Raw genomic sequence first — 15,503 nt, forward strand, 5'->3', positions numbered from 1 at the left:
TACAAAGGAGAAGAAGAGGTTTCAGCGCACAATGACTGCACCCGAGCTTGAGACCTACCCCATCGGCAGCCGCAAAGAATGCGAGCGCATGGTCCGGGATTGGGGATTTAGCCATGTCTTCACCTGGTCGGATGGGAGGTATGTCTACCCTACCAGCGACGACATAAGATCGAAATGCTGAATATGCGATCCGCTGACGAAAACCGTCATCCAGCAATGCGCACTACCCGCCTCATTCGCACTCTGGGTTGACGACCCATCTGATCCGCCAAGGGAGTCTGACCATCACGTACCCGGAGGATAATGCTGCGATCCATGGAGGAGAGGTCAAGAAGGAGACGTGCGGCGTGGGCGCGAGATTGGATGTGCCGGCGGGAAAAGTACATGAGGTGTGGATTGGATCAGAGGGATGTGAGTATGTTATTGGAGAATGAATGTGGAAGCCATGATCCATCTACTGTATGGTCTTTTGCGAACTCCAATGCGACCTGCCACCGACCCGTCGGGAGTCACCCCGTGATTGATTCTTCACCGCTACTTTACTTTGCACCACTGCTGGCATCGTGGACTCCTACCCTGAACTGTTTGAGGAATGCGTAGAATTCGGCAGAAAAGAGAAGGAGAGATATTCTGCCACTGGCTGGATCATGCAGCAGACAGATCATATCGATCTGGGCAGTCTTTTTGCCTGCAAGACAAGGCTGAAAGAAAGCGTCAGTGCTGGAATGCCCCGCACCCACCTCACTCAAAAGGTATTGCCTTTGGACAGGCAGCCTTGCAGCACTCCAGATGCCTGATTGTCTGCTTTCTTTGCTGCTTCGGCTCGGAAGTCAAAGGAGACGTCATTAGCAACATCATTCATAGTCTACCTCATCCTCAAAAAAGTTGGGGTGAAAAAATGCAAAGGAAGAGCTAGTAGTAGCCTTATCCTTATAAGGCCAGTCAACAAAGGTTAGTTTTGAAGGTTGAAACAGTCCGTCTCCACTTCACGTGGAGAACCAAAAACTCTCACGGACAACACCTCAAAAAAAAAACAACAAGCCGGAACTTTCTTCCACCAGCCTTACTCCCAGCATTTCCTGCTACTTGGTTTCTCCTCAGCTGTATCTTCCATTCCATTGATTCCGCTGTCCTGAGCCTCCCCCCGCGTTCAACACACGGCCGGCTATTTTTGGCTCATTCCGATCCGAGTGCTCTTGAACCCCCCCCACCTTCAACCACGGCCCGCAAGCATCACAACCAGTCGGTGTGGACCAGGCTACAATCTAGGCTGGGACAACACAACGGAAAGACAGGGATGGTCGGAATCACAGAACAGACCAGCAATGTCACTTTGGACTCATCGCAGCCCGTGACCAAACCGGAGACCAAACCCACCTTCTCACCTCCGGTCCTCACATACCTGGACAAAATCTACAGCTCGTTGACTTCATTGTCCCAGCCAAACTTTGTCACGGAGATTCAACAGGAGACTCGCACGCAAGATGCAAGCGGCAAGGAAGGCGCAGATCCCCTGGCATCCTTGCCAGCATTCTATGCTTACATGGCGAGTCCCGCGGCCTCTGCCTTGAAGCCGGTCGATCGGCCTGATCTCTCAGCTCCAATCACAGACTACTATATCTCCTCCAGTCATAATACGTACTTGACAGGCAATCAGCTTTATAGCGACTCGGATGCGAGTGCCTATACCAATGTACGTTGCCCCTTTGGACCCGTCATTCTTTTCGTTGTGTTCAAAAGCCAACTGTAAGAGGGGAACTCGCGTCAATACTGTATAAATGTATTCGCACGACGTTCCATCTTACGTCAAGCCATCATCGATACCAAGAGACTCTGCCTTCACGCGTAATAAAAGCAGACAGCTGATGTGTCTTAGGTATTGCTTCGCGGAGGAAGATGCGTCGAGATTGACATCTGGGACGGAAAGGGCAGCTCCGAAAGCTCGCAGGACGAAGACACCAGTAGCAGCAGTAGCAGCAGTAGCAGCAGCAGTAGTAGCGATGACTCGAGCTCTGATGAAAGCGCCGCTAGGCCCCAGTTGCCTCGCCGTCGCAAGTCGAAGATGGAGAGACTCAGAAAAGCGACCGAGAGCCACCCGCGTCTTCACGCGATTTCCGAAGAAGTCGGCAAGTTAGAGGGCTTCTTGGGCCATCATCGATCGTCGTCGTCTGGAAGCAAGCCTCCAACGACGGAAAAGCCGCCCGCAGAAACAGCTCAGGTTCCGGCACGTCCAGAGCCGCGCGTCCTCCACGGCCACACCCTCACCAAGGAGGCCAGTTTTCGAGATGTATGCTACGCCATCCGCGATAGCGCGTTTGTGACCAGCGACCTGCCGGTGATTGTAAGTCTTGAGGTGCATGCCTGTCATGAACAGCAGCACACCATGGTGGAGATTATGGAAGAGGCGTGGAAGGGGATGTTGATCGAAGTGACGCCTGAGATTGAAGCGACCAAGACGCCGCCGCCCCTGGAGGAGCTGAAGCGGAAAATTCTCATCAAGGTGAAATACGTTGCCCCAGACAGCGTGGACAAGAACGAGGACCCGGAGGAAGAGGAGAAGCAAGTATATCTGAAGCATGTTCAGACGCTCAAACAGCAAGGCACACCACTAAGCCCCGCGAGCACATCTTCTGAGACGCCTGAAGCCCCTGCTTCGGCTCCCCACAAACCGTCGAAGATCGTGCATGCTCTGAGCAAGCTGGCCGTTTTCACCAAAGGTTTCCACTTCAAGGACTTTAAGCAGCCAGGTATGTTAAGATTGATCCACTTGCTTTCCATGAATTGTTGCTCACTTTGAAACACCACAGAGGCCAAAGTGCCAAGTCACGTATTTTCTCTCTCGGAGAATGCGGTACGAGAGGCACATATCAAGGACCCTAATGCGCTATTTGAGCACAACCGCCACTTCTTCATGCGCGTATACCCCAAAGGGCTACGTCTAGGGTCCTCCAATATGGACCCCGGTTTCTTCTGGCGGCGCGGCGCCCAGATGGTAGCATTGAATTGGCAGAATCTCGACAAGGGAATGATGCTCAATCACGGGATGTTCGCAGGCGAGCACGGCTGGGCGCTTAAGCCTCCCGGGTATCGAAGCTCTGACGCGGACTCGATCATCGTCCAACGACGACAACTCAACCTGTCCATTGAATTCATCGCCGGCCAGAACCTGCCACTGCCGCCAGGCCAGACGAGCGAAAAGAAGTTCCATCCCTATGTGTCTTGTATCCTTCATCTTGATACTCCAGATGATGACTCTGGCGACTCCGCAAGCGATGATGAATCAGACTCCGAAAAAGCCGGCTACAAGCGAACCACCAAAAGTGCAACGGGGTCGAATCCGGATTTCGAGGGCCAAAAGATCGAGTTCCCTCCCATACCCAACGTCGTTGAGGATCTTAGTTTTGTCAGGTATGTGCTCTCTGACAACCGTTCTTTCAGACGTTGGATGCTGATGATGGGATAGGTTCAAAATCAAGGATGACGAGTTCTTCCGTGATTCGCTTGCTGGGTGGGCGTGCATACGACTCAGCAGACTTCAGCATGGCTACCGTTTTGTTCATATATATGACCGCGCGGGAGTGGATACTGGTGGTGCTCTGCTGGTCCGGATCACGAAAACCATGACTTGATCCTATCAGTTTACAGTCATCTCGGGTCGAAGTTAGGAATGTGAATTGAGATTATACCCATGCTCACGCGCTGACAGCAGGTCACACGCGAAGCGCTGCATGATATAAGTTGGAAGACACTGGTAATCCATAAACTTCTGCTTTCCATGAGATAGGGTTGGCTTGGAGGGGAGTTAAATAGATCATGATCCGGTTGTCCCTTTGGAGTCTTTTCTCCTGCGTAGCTTGAGACCGTGCACTGCGACGATTGTGTTCCTTCTTTTACGCTGTCAAAAATTACCATACAAGCTATTCAATTCTCGAATGCAGTCAGAATATAGGTAGACGTGATTATCGTAAAAGCTCTAAGTAAGTGTAATGTGTCGTTGCAACCGCATCTCAATTATGACGTGGTCCCAGCCGATCAATCGGCTTGCGAACTTGGAAAAGCTGGGGTAAATCTCGAAGTGGAAACTCGAAGCGCCGCCCGCGGCCGACAATCGGGGGTTTGTTTTCTACCCCGCGCTTAGGACTACTGGATTCATTACCTCTCCTCCCTATCCAACGGTCCCTTCCCTGTTCCTATTCTGCACCCGAATCGGTGGAAATCTAAACAGCTCCTGCCCAGCGATTTATACAGATTCTCAGCACCTCAAAAGGGTGTACCCTCCTGACAACCAACCAACCGTCTCCATGGCAGATGCAGCAGCAGCAGCAGCAACCAAAGCGACACCCACGCCGCCTAAATTTACCAGATGCAGGACCGGGTGTTTGCGATGTCGCACGCGACGGCGCAAGTGTGAGTTTGTGTCCCACTTCTTCCTATCTTTTCTTTCTAGGCACCTACCCACTACCACCATCCTTTTGAAAGCCTAATGAGAAACAACTTAATGCAATCATTTCTGAACTTCTTGACGTTTGCAGTGACTCCCTGCTAACATTTTGTCTCTCTCCGGGAAACACAAACAGGCGATGAAGGCAAACCCCGCTGCCAGAACTGCGTGGACAAGAATTTCGTTTGCAGCTATGGGATGCAAGTCACTTTTCTCTCGAAGAATACGTACACGGTGCCTGCGAAGGAACTCCGGACTCCGAGGTCGACGAAGAGACGGTTTCAGACTCTGCGGGTGCGTTTTGATTTTGGTTTCTTGGGCATTTTATGGTTGATGGGCTTTCTTTCATCCCGGTTCTTGTTAATTGGGATGTGGTTTGTGTTTCTGTCGGGAATCTCCAATAAAGTCTCGTGTGTGTTCACTGATACTCATGTTTCTAGTTCATTGAAGAGGATCCTCTGGCCTTGAATGGGGTAGATGGCAATACTGTTGGTGAGGAGGAAGAGGAGTTGGAGTTGGATTCTTCTTCTTCCTTTGATACCCGGTCGGCGGGTTCTCGTCATGAGCGAGCTAAGGAAAAGCAAGAGGGAGGGGGCGTCCAGTTCGGCTTGGGTGGAGAAGATGCAAGTCCTCTACGGGTAGAGGGTCCAGCAGATCGCGCCGGTGATGACCGTCAACATCATGAAGATGGGCCCTTGATTGAAGACGAGGTATTGCTCGGGAGCGGCCACGGCTTCTTTAGTGACAGGGATACGTCGGCTGTTCAGGGGCTTCTTGCGCTGGGCTCGAGTATAAACGCCACTGATCAGCTTGCGCTGGTTCATGATATCTCCTACCTCGAGACACCGGAGCCGATCGCGGGCTCTTCACCCATCATGACGGCCACTTCAGCCAACCAAGCAGACACTGGCACTCTGGCACGACGGCGCGAGGACTCTGTCGCTGTTGGAATGTCGCAGATGATTGAGCTAGGTTCATCGCCTTCAATCATGGATGATGAGCGGCGGAAGTTGGAACTTTTGCGTCATTATCGGTATTTTGTCGCTCCCTGGGTAAATATACCTATTTGCTGCTATCGGTCGGTGAAGGCAGAGGCAATTCCGTGGCTAACTCATGAGATGTCACAGCTAGATATCTGCGACCTGAAACATCCTTTTGGGATCATAGTCACTCAAATGGCGACACGCTCTGAGCAGATCTTGTCGACGTTGCTGACGCTATCGGAAGCATCTATCCTTCACCAGAGTCACCAACAGCCTAATGCACTCAATCGTGGAAGACCTTTACTCAGACATATACACCTTGGGTCTGGGCTTGCTTCTGAACTCACGGAGACGGCACTTTTATCAATTCTAGAGAGGTTGCATTTCTTAGTGTCCGACCTTTCTCACGGTTGGAGCACTTTGCAGAATGACAACCTCTGCTTGCTAGAGCCTCTGCTTGAACATTCTTTGCTCTTGAATATCGAATCATCTATTTATTGGATGTTTCTCAGACTAGGTTTGTCCGTTTTGCTAAGTTGCCTCGATTGGTAATTTTGCTAATACTAGATAGACTTGAGTGTAGCGCTCGCGAATGACACGGCCCTTCAAATCCCAATTCCCTCCGGCCCCGTGCCAAACCTGGAACTGCTGTCGCGTACCCATGATACTCATGAAAGAGTCTCGCTTTATGCACGTGTCCTTCTTTGGCTCTGTGGAAAGGCATTGATGGTATGCCATGAACAGCACAGCCCACGCAACTTTCCTGGTTGCCATCAGATCTTGGACAGTTGGCTCCAAGCGTTCGATGAACTCGACCGGTGGTATGCTTCACGGCCGCAAGAGTTTCGCCCATTGATTGAGCTGGAGGGCCATGACAATGTCTCAAATACAGGAAGCGGGTTTCCTCTGGTAGTCTTTGCTAATGGAGTGGGTGCATACTGCAACCAGCTCTATCACACCGCTGCGCTCTTGCTTCTGCAATGCAAGCCACGCACCGCGCTTCTCAACCCACAGGCTCGATATCTCTCTCCTCTCTGGCATTCTCAGCGAATTTGCGGCATTGCACTAAACAATGACTGCCGTGACTGCTGGGATCCTTGTCTGGTCGCCTCCTTCCTCGTTTCTGCGCGGACTATGACACACGAATCCCAGCAGAAAGCAATCCTGCAGGGCTTTGAGCGAATCTACTCAATCACTGGGTGGCATATAGGCCAGTATCTGAGCGATCTACAGCAGGACTGGTCGTTTCTGGATGGCGTCTGACGTGCTTCGCCTGTAGTGTGATGTACCTGGCAAGATATCATAGACATGGTGCTCCATCATGCAAACTTTATCGGCAGCCCCAAGCAGATTCCAAATCGCGGATCCGCCAACATGTTCCCCAGCCAGTTTCAGCCTCGATACCTCGGATCAGATTGATGATCTCTTTGTGTTCCGATCTGTGACTGAAGAGCTGACCTGCAATCCACAATGGCTGGATTGAATTGTTCAGACATCCTTGATGTGGATTGGCCAGCGAAATACCACAGATTCGGCGTGCATGCCATAGCGGAAAGAGGGCCGGTGATCGCGGCAGCCGTACACCCTTCGGCAGCACTTTCAACAGCAATATACATGCAGTGTGATAAAGTTGATTTGATGATATTGCAGCCCAGTGGACAAACAAGATATGAGGGAAAGGCTTGCGGCTGACAGTCTGAACTGGAAGCAACTCGTCTGGCCGCTCCGACAGCCAGCACTGGAGGCCGTTCCAGAGCAGAAGCCAACGGGTCTGGAACTCTTCGGTAGTACAGCCATTGTCTTCGCCCAACTCGACGAATTTTGTGCGATCCGAAACAAGTTGTGTCGCCTTCATACACAGATAGACTGCGTAATTCGCGTGCATGTCCGGAGATTTGACACTCTGGAAAAGTCGATATGCATCCTCGTCTTGGCAGCCTGGAGGCAACCACTTGCAAGGATGTAGGAGTGTAGTTTGCGTGCCATCAGAAATGAGTGCACCGCAGAGGTCTGACACAAGTCATTAGGAAGTTTTCTTTCGGCGGAGTATGACTGCTCTACCACGGAGAGCTGCAGTCGCAATAGATAGAGAGACTCACCCATCCTCGCATAACACCAGAAAACCGCCTGTAAAACTCCCTGGCTGAAGCCGTGAATACCAAACGCACTGAATAACGCGGCGCATCCCTCCAGGTGACGGCGCCAATCTTGTGCCCGAGCCGACATCATCTCCAAGCAGCAAAGAAGCACGCAAGCTGCGACAACCTTCGTGTCGCGCACCTGGAGAAGTGGACTCAACCGCCGAATCGCCTCCTGGTACAGTTCAAGACTATCATACCAATTCCGAACGCCATTCTTACGTTCGATCTGCCTTGCTGAGAGAGCAAGTATGGCATAAGAAAGAGCCGGGAATTCTTGGGCAAGAGCAGGGATCTGATGGCGGAAGGTGCATTGTGAGTCGAACATGTCCAGCTATAGATTTGATCGATACGTTATCAGCATGGCCAGCTCTAAGCTAAGCTAGTGCGCGTGATCAAAGGGCAAAAAAAGATCGACATACCCATGGCGCCACTTCAGTAACATAATTCTTGAGGTACTGTATATGCCTCCCCTCAGACAATGGAGCATGCCATGAATTTCTACTGTCCTTGGGTAGGGGTTGGGACAATTGTTCCAGGTGGTCCCCACTTCCGGCCGCGTCTGGGCTAGATGCCCGGGTCGGAACCGCCGAATTGGCCAGGGAAAAAAGGAAACATCGCAGTTCTTCCTGGGACGCCAAAAAGTCCGGGTCTTGTGAGAAGCCATCTTGCGTCCAGCTGCCAGCCGCCGGCGATTGGAATGAGCCGCATTCACCACCCGAATTGGGGGAACTGTGCAGATTGGCGCCGTCAGGGTTGCATGGACGATCATTGAGATTGTGAGCTATCAAGGGGCCGAGACCGATCTCTATCGCTGGCGGCTGGGATTGCTTATGCTGAGCATCATCGAGACGCTGCCGCTTTGGGCTGGGCTCAATGGCCTGGTTGACCGGCATGGGTCGCTTGTCCATCCTTTCCTTGGTTTCCTTGGTTCGGAGCCGATTTTCCAATCTAGATCATGCTAGACAAGCGATAATGGATGTAACAGGAGACGAGAAGGCTGCTGCTGCTGCTGCTTCTGCTAAGCTGGAGACAGACTGCGACGCAACCTGGGAGGGGTTCGTTCTCTTCCAAGTTCCTTGGTAGACAACCGATCTCGAAAGGGCCACCTCGGCTCTAGTGCGATCGACAGCGCGGGGTATGGAAGTGGAAACCTGCTGTTTGTGACTTTTGCTGTCCCCAGATTGTCAGACATTCACCAATTGTTTCCGTTCTTCTCATCAGGAACTGGGCTTTCGCAAGGTAACATGGACAGGAACGTCAGCCAAAGCGCAGATCCCCCATGGGCAGTTGTGGGATGAGTTTAGTCCTATTGCGGGGTAACATTCGGTTGCCGTAGCCTCCCCTTGCCCGATCGGGACATCCCGTGACCGACTCTTCTGTCTCGGCTCGAATCATCATGGATGATCGATGTTACTTCCGTCTTCTCGGCTTCTCTCGTCCGACTTACCAGCCATCGATGACGAGATCAATTGCTCTCCATAGAGCGGGATAGATCGGTCTCTTGCTTGGTTAATCGCCTAACATGCTGGTCCAAATGGCTGGTAGCAAAACGCCACTGGGTGTTCCCTTCCATGGCGGCTAGTACATATATACCTTGCATTCAGCCACTCACCTCACACGCGATCAGACGCGATGTCTTGTGAACATTTACATATAATTGCAAGCAATACAGGAGCAAAATGGTGCAGATCAATATGTTTGGGACAGGCTTCACCCTCCAAGCCGCCATCTGGGCAGCCTGTGGAATGGCCTTCATCCTCTTCGGTAAGTCAAGAGACTCGTCAGTTTCAACAGCAGCAGCTTAGCCGGACTTCTAACTCACCCATCTTCTCCTCCAGGTTACGATCAAGGTGTCTTCTCCGGGATCGTGGAAAACGATGACTTCCTCGACACCATGAATCATCCCAATGACAGCCTCACAGGCATCATCGTCTCCATCTACAACCTGGGCTGCTTTGCTGGCTGTCTTGTCAACTTCATGCTGGCAGAACGGCTGGGAAGACGCAGAGCAATGTGGTTTGCTATGGTCTGGGTCATAGTAAGTGGGCTCTCATTCCGGTCCTAGAGTTTCCCCTTCATCCATGGGGCGGGAATCGCTCATGAGCTGATGAAGATGATGATGGTCGATTAACCTCCCGACAGATTGGAGCTACTCTACAATGCTCCGCCTTCTCAGTGCCGCATCTGATGATCGGTCGCTTTGTCACGGGCATTGGCACTGGGATCGAGACATCCACAGTGCCCATGTACCAAGCAGAACTATGTGAGGCCAACAAGCGCGGACGGCTTGTCTGCAGCGAACCCCTCTTAGTGGGTGTGGGAATTGTCATCAGGTAAGTCAAGTCGCTTTGACCGGGGGCTATTGCAGGCTATTCTTTCTTCATGCTAAGGCTACATCCAGTTACTTCTTCGACTATGGTATGGGATTCGTCGGCGGTCAAGTCGCTTGGAGACTTCCTATTGCATGCCAGATGCTCTTTGCGTTTGTGAGTGATCCTGTTCTCATTCAGGGACCGAGACGCAAGACTGACGCTCGGATAAGGTGGTGGTAATCCTCGTGTTCGGGTTGCCCGAGTCTCCGAGATACTGCTACAAGGAAGGTCGTCGCGACGAAGCACTTCAAATCCTCAGTGATGTCTACGGTTGTCCGAAAGATGACCCGAAGATCCTTGCCGAGCAGGCGGAGATTCTGGAAGCCCTTGCCGTGGAGACGCAGCATGGGGAGTTCCAGTGGAGGTATGTTCTCGTAGACACAATTCGGGGCGGGGAGGGGGGGGGCACCCTGCTAACTTTTACAGAAACATCCTCAAACATGACAAGGTCTCAACAGGCCATCGAGTGTAAGTCTGATCTCCTTCAAAATTACCGGTGTATCATCTAATCCGCCGGTCACAAGTCTTCTTGCCTACGGGATGCAATTCATGAACCAAGTCGGCGGCATCAATCTCGTCGTGTATGATCTAATCCACACACCCCCAGGTCTCGAGTTCGCAGATTTCCCAGGCTAACAAAAGTCCTCAGCTATTTCATCCCCACCGTGCTGAACAGCAACGTCGGCCTCAGCAAGAACCTCTCCATGATCCTGGGAGGCTGTGTCCAGATCATGTTCGTGGTGGGCAGTATATTCCCGACCTTCTTCGTCGACCGGGTCGGTCGCCGAGCGCCCATGATCTGGGGCTCATTCGGCCTGGGGATCTGCATGATGATGGTTTCCGTCCTGCTCAGCTTCAAAGGCCACGCCAACGAGCATGCGACCTCGTCCGCGGCGGTGGCTTTCTTCTTCCTCTACATGCTCATCTTCGGTGCCTCCGTCAACTGCATCCCTTGGTGCTATGTCCCGGAGATCTTGCCTCTGCATGCGCGCGCGAAGGGCACGGCTATCGGGATCTCGTCCAACTGGATTTGGGTAAGTCAAATTTCTCTCTAACTTAGCAACCCACCGTGCGGGCCCCCGAAATCCATACTGATGGTGGTGCTGGATGAAAGAACTTCTTCGTCGTCATGATTACGCCGATCATCATCAATCGCCTGCAGTGGAAAGCCTACCTCATCTTCATGTGTACGAACTTGGCCTTTGTCCCGCTGATCTACTTCTGCTATCCCGAGACAGCCAACTTTACCCTTGAAGAAATAGATTACTTGTTCACCAATCCGGATAAGAGCGCGGTGCAAGCGTCCAAGGAGCTTGTGAAGGAAAAGAAGAGACACCGGACCGCGCCATCGCACGTTGTCGTCTCCCAGGCGAGCCAGGTTGTCCAGCCCGGCAAAGGAAAGGGCCATGAGAGCATCACGTCGAGGGTCTCCGATGAGCATATCGAAGATGCACGCGGCTAGAAGGAGATGCACAACGGGGGTAACTCTCTTTCTGTGATGTGTTGAAGGTGACAGGGGCTACGCCAGTGCTGCTTTGCTGACCATGCGCTTGCGACCGGGGTTATACCTAATCACTATCACTAGTAGCGACTGCAGGCATGGTGACATTGGGGCTACAAAGGAATTGTTCGGGGTGGCGCATCAGCGATGAAAGTGCGGTGATCAACCCCTGCCAATAGACAAGATAAGCTAGGTATACAGCCTTCCAGATGGCTTTTTCTCCCGAGATAAACCGAGGAAGTAGGGTACTATAACCGCACATCTGGCCATTGGGCGCAAGCCACATGCCGAAGATTATCCAGTCAGGTTCCTTGTGTAGGGGTCAAACGAGTTGTGCCTCGCGTTGCGACATGCCCAGAAAGCGCAATGACTCGGAGAGCAAGCTGCTGGTAGGCTCTACTGTGATCTGTATCCCACCTCTTGACCAATCGCTACATGATCATGCCTGAAGTGTCAGATGCCAAACAAAGAAGTGACAACTGCAGTCTAAATGCGCATGGCAGCCGTTCCCCACAGGAAGGGGACGGATGAGGTGAGCTGTTCTCTGATCTGGGACAACACAAGTAGACGGCTCTTTATGATGTCAATTGGCATGCATATTGAGAACGTCAAGCGCTTGCAGGCATATGCAAGATACACTGTCCATCAATCATAAAGTGCCGCCAACGAAAGAAAAAAGAAAAGAAAAGAAAACTCCCCACCAAACCCTCTTCCGGGGCTCAACCGTGATTCACAGAGTGAAGAATGAGCAGAGCTACGGGCACTTGGGGAGATTCTGCATCGAGTACGGAGTAACTTACGGAAGGTTAGATGCAGTGTCTTTCACGGTTAAACTTGCGGTGTGGCGCCCCCCCAAGGTGTGGAATGCCAGTCTCGGATTGGCTGCAGTTGTTGCTGCTTCCGCACTGCTGTGCTTGAATCGTGAAGAGGTGATCGAGATGTGCTGGTTGATGGAAGATTGAGAAATCACAGCAAATTTAGTCCATTTTCCCTCCGTTTGCGCGGGGGAGAGAGAGGGGGAGGGGTCAACGGGGGGGTGTAGATGATGAAACTTTGCGTGCGCGATCAAATACGAGGGAACTCAAAAAGAGAAGCGATAGACCTCGAGCAAGAAAGATTAGGAGGAGGGGTAAGATTGATTGAGGCAAGAGTGGACAATCCTTCTGGGGACGGGAGCAAAAGCAACCCGTTCTCAGTCTTTGACTGGAGAGTTGGGAAAAAACCGAGAGGGTTGTGCGGAGAGAAGGAGAACAAAATAAAACAAAAAGTGACAGGTCAGATTTGACCAATATCAGAAGTGCCGCTTTGGGGTTTGAGGGGGCTGGAATTGGGGGTTTGCCGACTTAGTGTGACAGGCAAGTCTACACTAGTTGCGAGCGTCGACCAATTCAATCAAGCAACTGGACTGCTTGAAAGACTCAATCTCCAGCACCCTTTGTGAACTGTCTAGCTGCCTGTGCCGTTCGCGTAAGGGTGAAAAAAAAAACAGGATTGAGGCACAACAAACATCCTCGATCGACGATCTCCTGTCATCCGATGGGGCAAGCGAATAAGTTCAACGGCCCCACAGTTTATGTATCCGATTGCAATCGAAGGTGCTGCGCCAGATAAGTGGTACTAGTAACACCGGAGCTGCGTAGCACCGGTCACGCAGCTTTTTAAGACCAATGGCTGAGACTTAAGAGAGAGAGACCGATCAGAACCTGCTGTGGAGTGCGAGAATGCCAGATTCCCCGGTTGCGATAAGGTTCACTTTTACTTGTCAACGCTCCACCAGCGAAGCATCGTCGGCGGGATGCAAGACATGGATGGCATAAGATCGGTCTTTTCGGGCTCCTTCACTCCATACCGATATCTCTCGGTCGCAATTGGAAACAGAATCGGACTGGGTAGCCAAGAAGGCAAAACAAGAAAGAAGAAATAGAAGAACAAAAATGGTAAAATAAAAGGGAGATAGGAGAAAGCCCGAGTGGGGACATCAAACAAAGAAAATGATAGACGAGCGTTGAGACCGCCAACAACAACAAAGGAGGGCGGGCCTTTGGAGATGCACCCCTATGCGCTCTTACTGCCATGATAGTGTATAGAACTGAGCAAAATCCAGGTTTCGCTCTCGTCCCAACAGACTGGTTGTCTAATGTAGCTGATCCGTTTCGATCATTGGCCCATCTACCCGCGATCCCGTCGATTTAATTCTGGTTTGCAGTAACAAATCGCAGGGGCTGAATGACGACAAAGACAATGAGCAAGCAAACAGCAATAATAGCTGACTCTGGTAACATCACTTGTCGAATGCGCTATCCAGGCACAGAGGAGAGATAGCTCAATGTGAAGCACCGAACCTCATCCTACTCGGCATTCCTTGGGTTAGGCGCAGTTAGCGAAGCCAGGCCCTCCATTGTGGGACCAGGTGTCGCAAACCCCATGTCTTGCCTGACAAACCCGGTAAATCTGACCTAGCTTGATGAGGTTTTCAGCCACGACGCTTTCTGCCGCTCACCTTTCAGCAGTGCATCGAGAGTATCGATCAGATTTGGGCAGTGTGAGTGTGGCCGTTGCGGAGGAGCGATTGTTCATTAGACGTTTCAGGAAGGACTTTGAGCATGTCAGTTACGGTTGGTGGTACTCGGACATCCATTGGAGTACAGTACAAAACTGCTGCACAGCTGTGCCATCAATTCATCGCAATCGGCGCCAAGTCTCTCAACTCGCTAGCTCCGAACATCGAATTAGATGAAGTGTGACCTATACACTGTCAGTCATAGGCGGTCAAGCATCTGAAGCTCATTCTGGATTGCAACACCCAGCATCGCTGGGTTCTGATAGCTATGTATAGATTTGTTGGGCGGGATATCAATGTATTTGCACCAGTCACGCACCAGTCACAAGTGCAAGTCGCAAGTCCGAGTGGAGAATACCGAATACCGAGTTTCCACTATCTGGATGAATTAACGGTTCCCATTTCGCGTTTCACAGGTGGCGCTTTTCTTTTTCCTCTCCCTGGAGATTTTTCGATTTGGCTTTTTTGTTTTCAACTTTTCATTGCCCAGCGCTTCTCATGATCACTAGTCACATCAGGGATAGCTGAACATGTATCTATCACGCATCGCAAGTTCCCAGCTGAAATCGCTTCGAAATGATGTTCTCATTGGCCGGGTTGAGCAATGCAAGACATGAACGGGAAGATCCGAGTAACTTGGATAATCAATGCGGCCGACATGACATGTTTGTTGCCCACCAGGGTCCATGTAGATTGGTACCTTGGATGCATAATTTATAATTTTAGTCGTGTCTCCAATCGACAGGTCCGGGCTAGAGTGATGATCTCCCGATGGATACACAGAGTGTCTCCTGGTCTAACGGATGTTTGAGAAAGCCAATAAGCCCATCCCATAACGAGGTATATAAAGAGCAGCAGGGCACCTACCACTGGGCTGTATACTCAACAGTCAACCCACATACTTACCCAAGCAAAGCACGCACACTCTCTTACCCAATTGCTCAGTGAAAGCTCACCTTCAATCTCTTCCATCAAAGCCCTCAAAGCAACCTGAGACCATATCTTTTCCAGTCACCATCTTCTCATCGTCACGCGCCTGTCGCAAAATCGACCCTATCAACACATCAATCACAATGACTGTGAGTTCTCCCGAGAAAAGCCTTATGATTATGATTCGTGCATCATGATCTCTGACACCAATTCCCCTCAAAACAGATGCCAGGAGCGCGTTGCCCGACCTGCGCCAAGCAGGGCAAAGAAGTCTGGGTCATCCCTGGCAAGAACTGCCACATCTGCGGAACTCCCGTCGGCTGATTTGAACAAAGTGTGAGGCGTCCTCCTGAGAACCGTGAAAGTTGACCTTCCTGCTAATGAGGACGAAGATCAGTGAATCATTCCTGAAACTCAGATCTCAATACCATTTCTTGGCGGGAATTTTCGTTTTGTTCTACCTTCCGGGGATAACAGAAGAGAGAGAAGAAGAAGAGAGGCCACCCGCTTCCGAGGAGGGGGAGGAGGGAAACATCACGGCGTGCTTGATCTCGGGAACTCTCATGTCTTGTCTC

General features: G+C 51.4%; 5 protein-coding genes across 5 annotated transcripts; 4 read left to right on the plus strand and 1 right to left on the minus strand.

Annotated features, from left to right (window-relative positions):
* Nucleotides 1-31: 31 nt before the first annotated feature.
* On the plus strand, nt 32-434 carry BO66DRAFT_413968 (uncharacterized protein; the record flags this gene model as incomplete). Its single annotated transcript, XM_025649449.1, has 2 exons — nt 32-138; nt 215-434. The coding sequence occupies 2 exons, from the start codon at nt 32-34 to the stop codon at nt 432-434; spliced, it is 327 nt and encodes a 108-aa protein (XP_025500779.1).
* Nucleotides 435-1,107: 673 nt separating this feature from the next.
* On the plus strand, nt 1,108-3,637 carry BO66DRAFT_164886 (putative phosphoinositide-specific phospholipase C). The gene is made up of 4 exons (XM_025642257.1): nt 1,108-1,693; nt 1,877-2,747; nt 2,808-3,408; nt 3,464-3,637. The coding sequence occupies exons 1-4, from the start codon at nt 1,298-1,300 to the stop codon at nt 3,627-3,629; spliced, it is 2,034 nt and encodes a 677-aa protein (XP_025500780.1). The 5' UTR covers nt 1,108-1,297; the 3' UTR covers nt 3,630-3,637.
* A 1,529-nt stretch (nt 3,638-5,166) lies between these two features.
* On the plus strand, nt 5,167-6,751 carry BO66DRAFT_458704 (uncharacterized protein; the record flags this gene model as incomplete). Its single annotated transcript, XM_025652224.1, has 4 exons — nt 5,167-5,259; nt 5,293-5,493; nt 5,569-5,941; nt 5,996-6,751. Coding segments are annotated over 4 exons (1,359 nt in total), but the record flags the coding sequence as incomplete, so codon positions are not given.
* Nucleotides 6,752-6,754: 3 nt separating this feature from the next.
* On the minus strand, nt 6,755-8,458 carry BO66DRAFT_441627 (uncharacterized protein; the record flags this gene model as incomplete). The annotated part of the gene is made up of 3 exons (XM_025651349.1): nt 6,755-7,434; nt 7,524-7,896; nt 7,985-8,458. The coding sequence occupies 3 exons, from the start codon at nt 8,456-8,458 to the stop codon at nt 6,755-6,757; spliced, it is 1,527 nt and encodes a 508-aa protein (XP_025500782.1).
* A 549-nt stretch (nt 8,459-9,007) lies between these two features.
* Nucleotides 9,008-11,452, plus strand: BO66DRAFT_164953 (putative MFS sugar transporter). The gene is made up of 9 exons (XM_025642258.1): nt 9,008-9,329; nt 9,404-9,603; nt 9,708-9,898; nt 9,967-10,051; nt 10,108-10,301; nt 10,364-10,405; nt 10,462-10,518; nt 10,587-10,971; nt 11,052-11,452. Exons 1-9 carry the CDS (start codon nt 9,245-9,247, stop codon nt 11,397-11,399), a joined length of 1,587 nt encoding a protein of 528 aa, XP_025500783.1. The 5' UTR covers nt 9,008-9,244; the 3' UTR covers nt 11,400-11,452.
* Nucleotides 11,453-15,503: the final 4,051 nt, after the last annotated feature.

The sequence above is a fragment of the Aspergillus aculeatinus genome (assembly GCF_003184765.1).
Source record: "Aspergillus aculeatinus CBS 121060 unplaced genomic scaffold BO66scaffold_46, whole genome shotgun sequence".
NCBI lineage: Eukaryota > Fungi > Ascomycota > Eurotiomycetes > Eurotiales > Aspergillaceae > Aspergillus > Aspergillus aculeatinus.

Excerpts from the sequence above, each read along its gene's own strand:
- BO66DRAFT_164886 (XM_025642257.1), top strand. The coding sequence starts at position 1,298 with ATGGTCGGAATCACAGAACAGACCAGCAATGTCACTTTGGACTCATCG. Across the intron at positions 2,748-2,807 it reads CAAGGACTTTAAGCAGCCAG|AGGCCAAAGTGCCAAGTCAC; the intron begins GTATGTTAAGAT and ends GAAACACCACAG. Across the intron at positions 3,409-3,463 it reads GAGGATCTTAGTTTTGTCAG|GTTCAAAATCAAGGATGACG; the intron begins GTATGTGCTCTC and ends ATGATGGGATAG.
- BO66DRAFT_164953 (XM_025642258.1), top strand. The coding sequence starts at position 9,245 with ATGGTGCAGATCAATATGTTTGGGACAGGCTTCACCCTCCAAGCCGCC. Across the intron at positions 10,052-10,107 it reads GCCAGATGCTCTTTGCGTTT|GTGGTGGTAATCCTCGTGTT; the intron begins GTGAGTGATCCT and ends CGCTCGGATAAG. Across the intron at positions 10,972-11,051 it reads TCTCGTCCAACTGGATTTGG|AACTTCTTCGTCGTCATGAT; the intron begins GTAAGTCAAATT and ends GCTGGATGAAAG.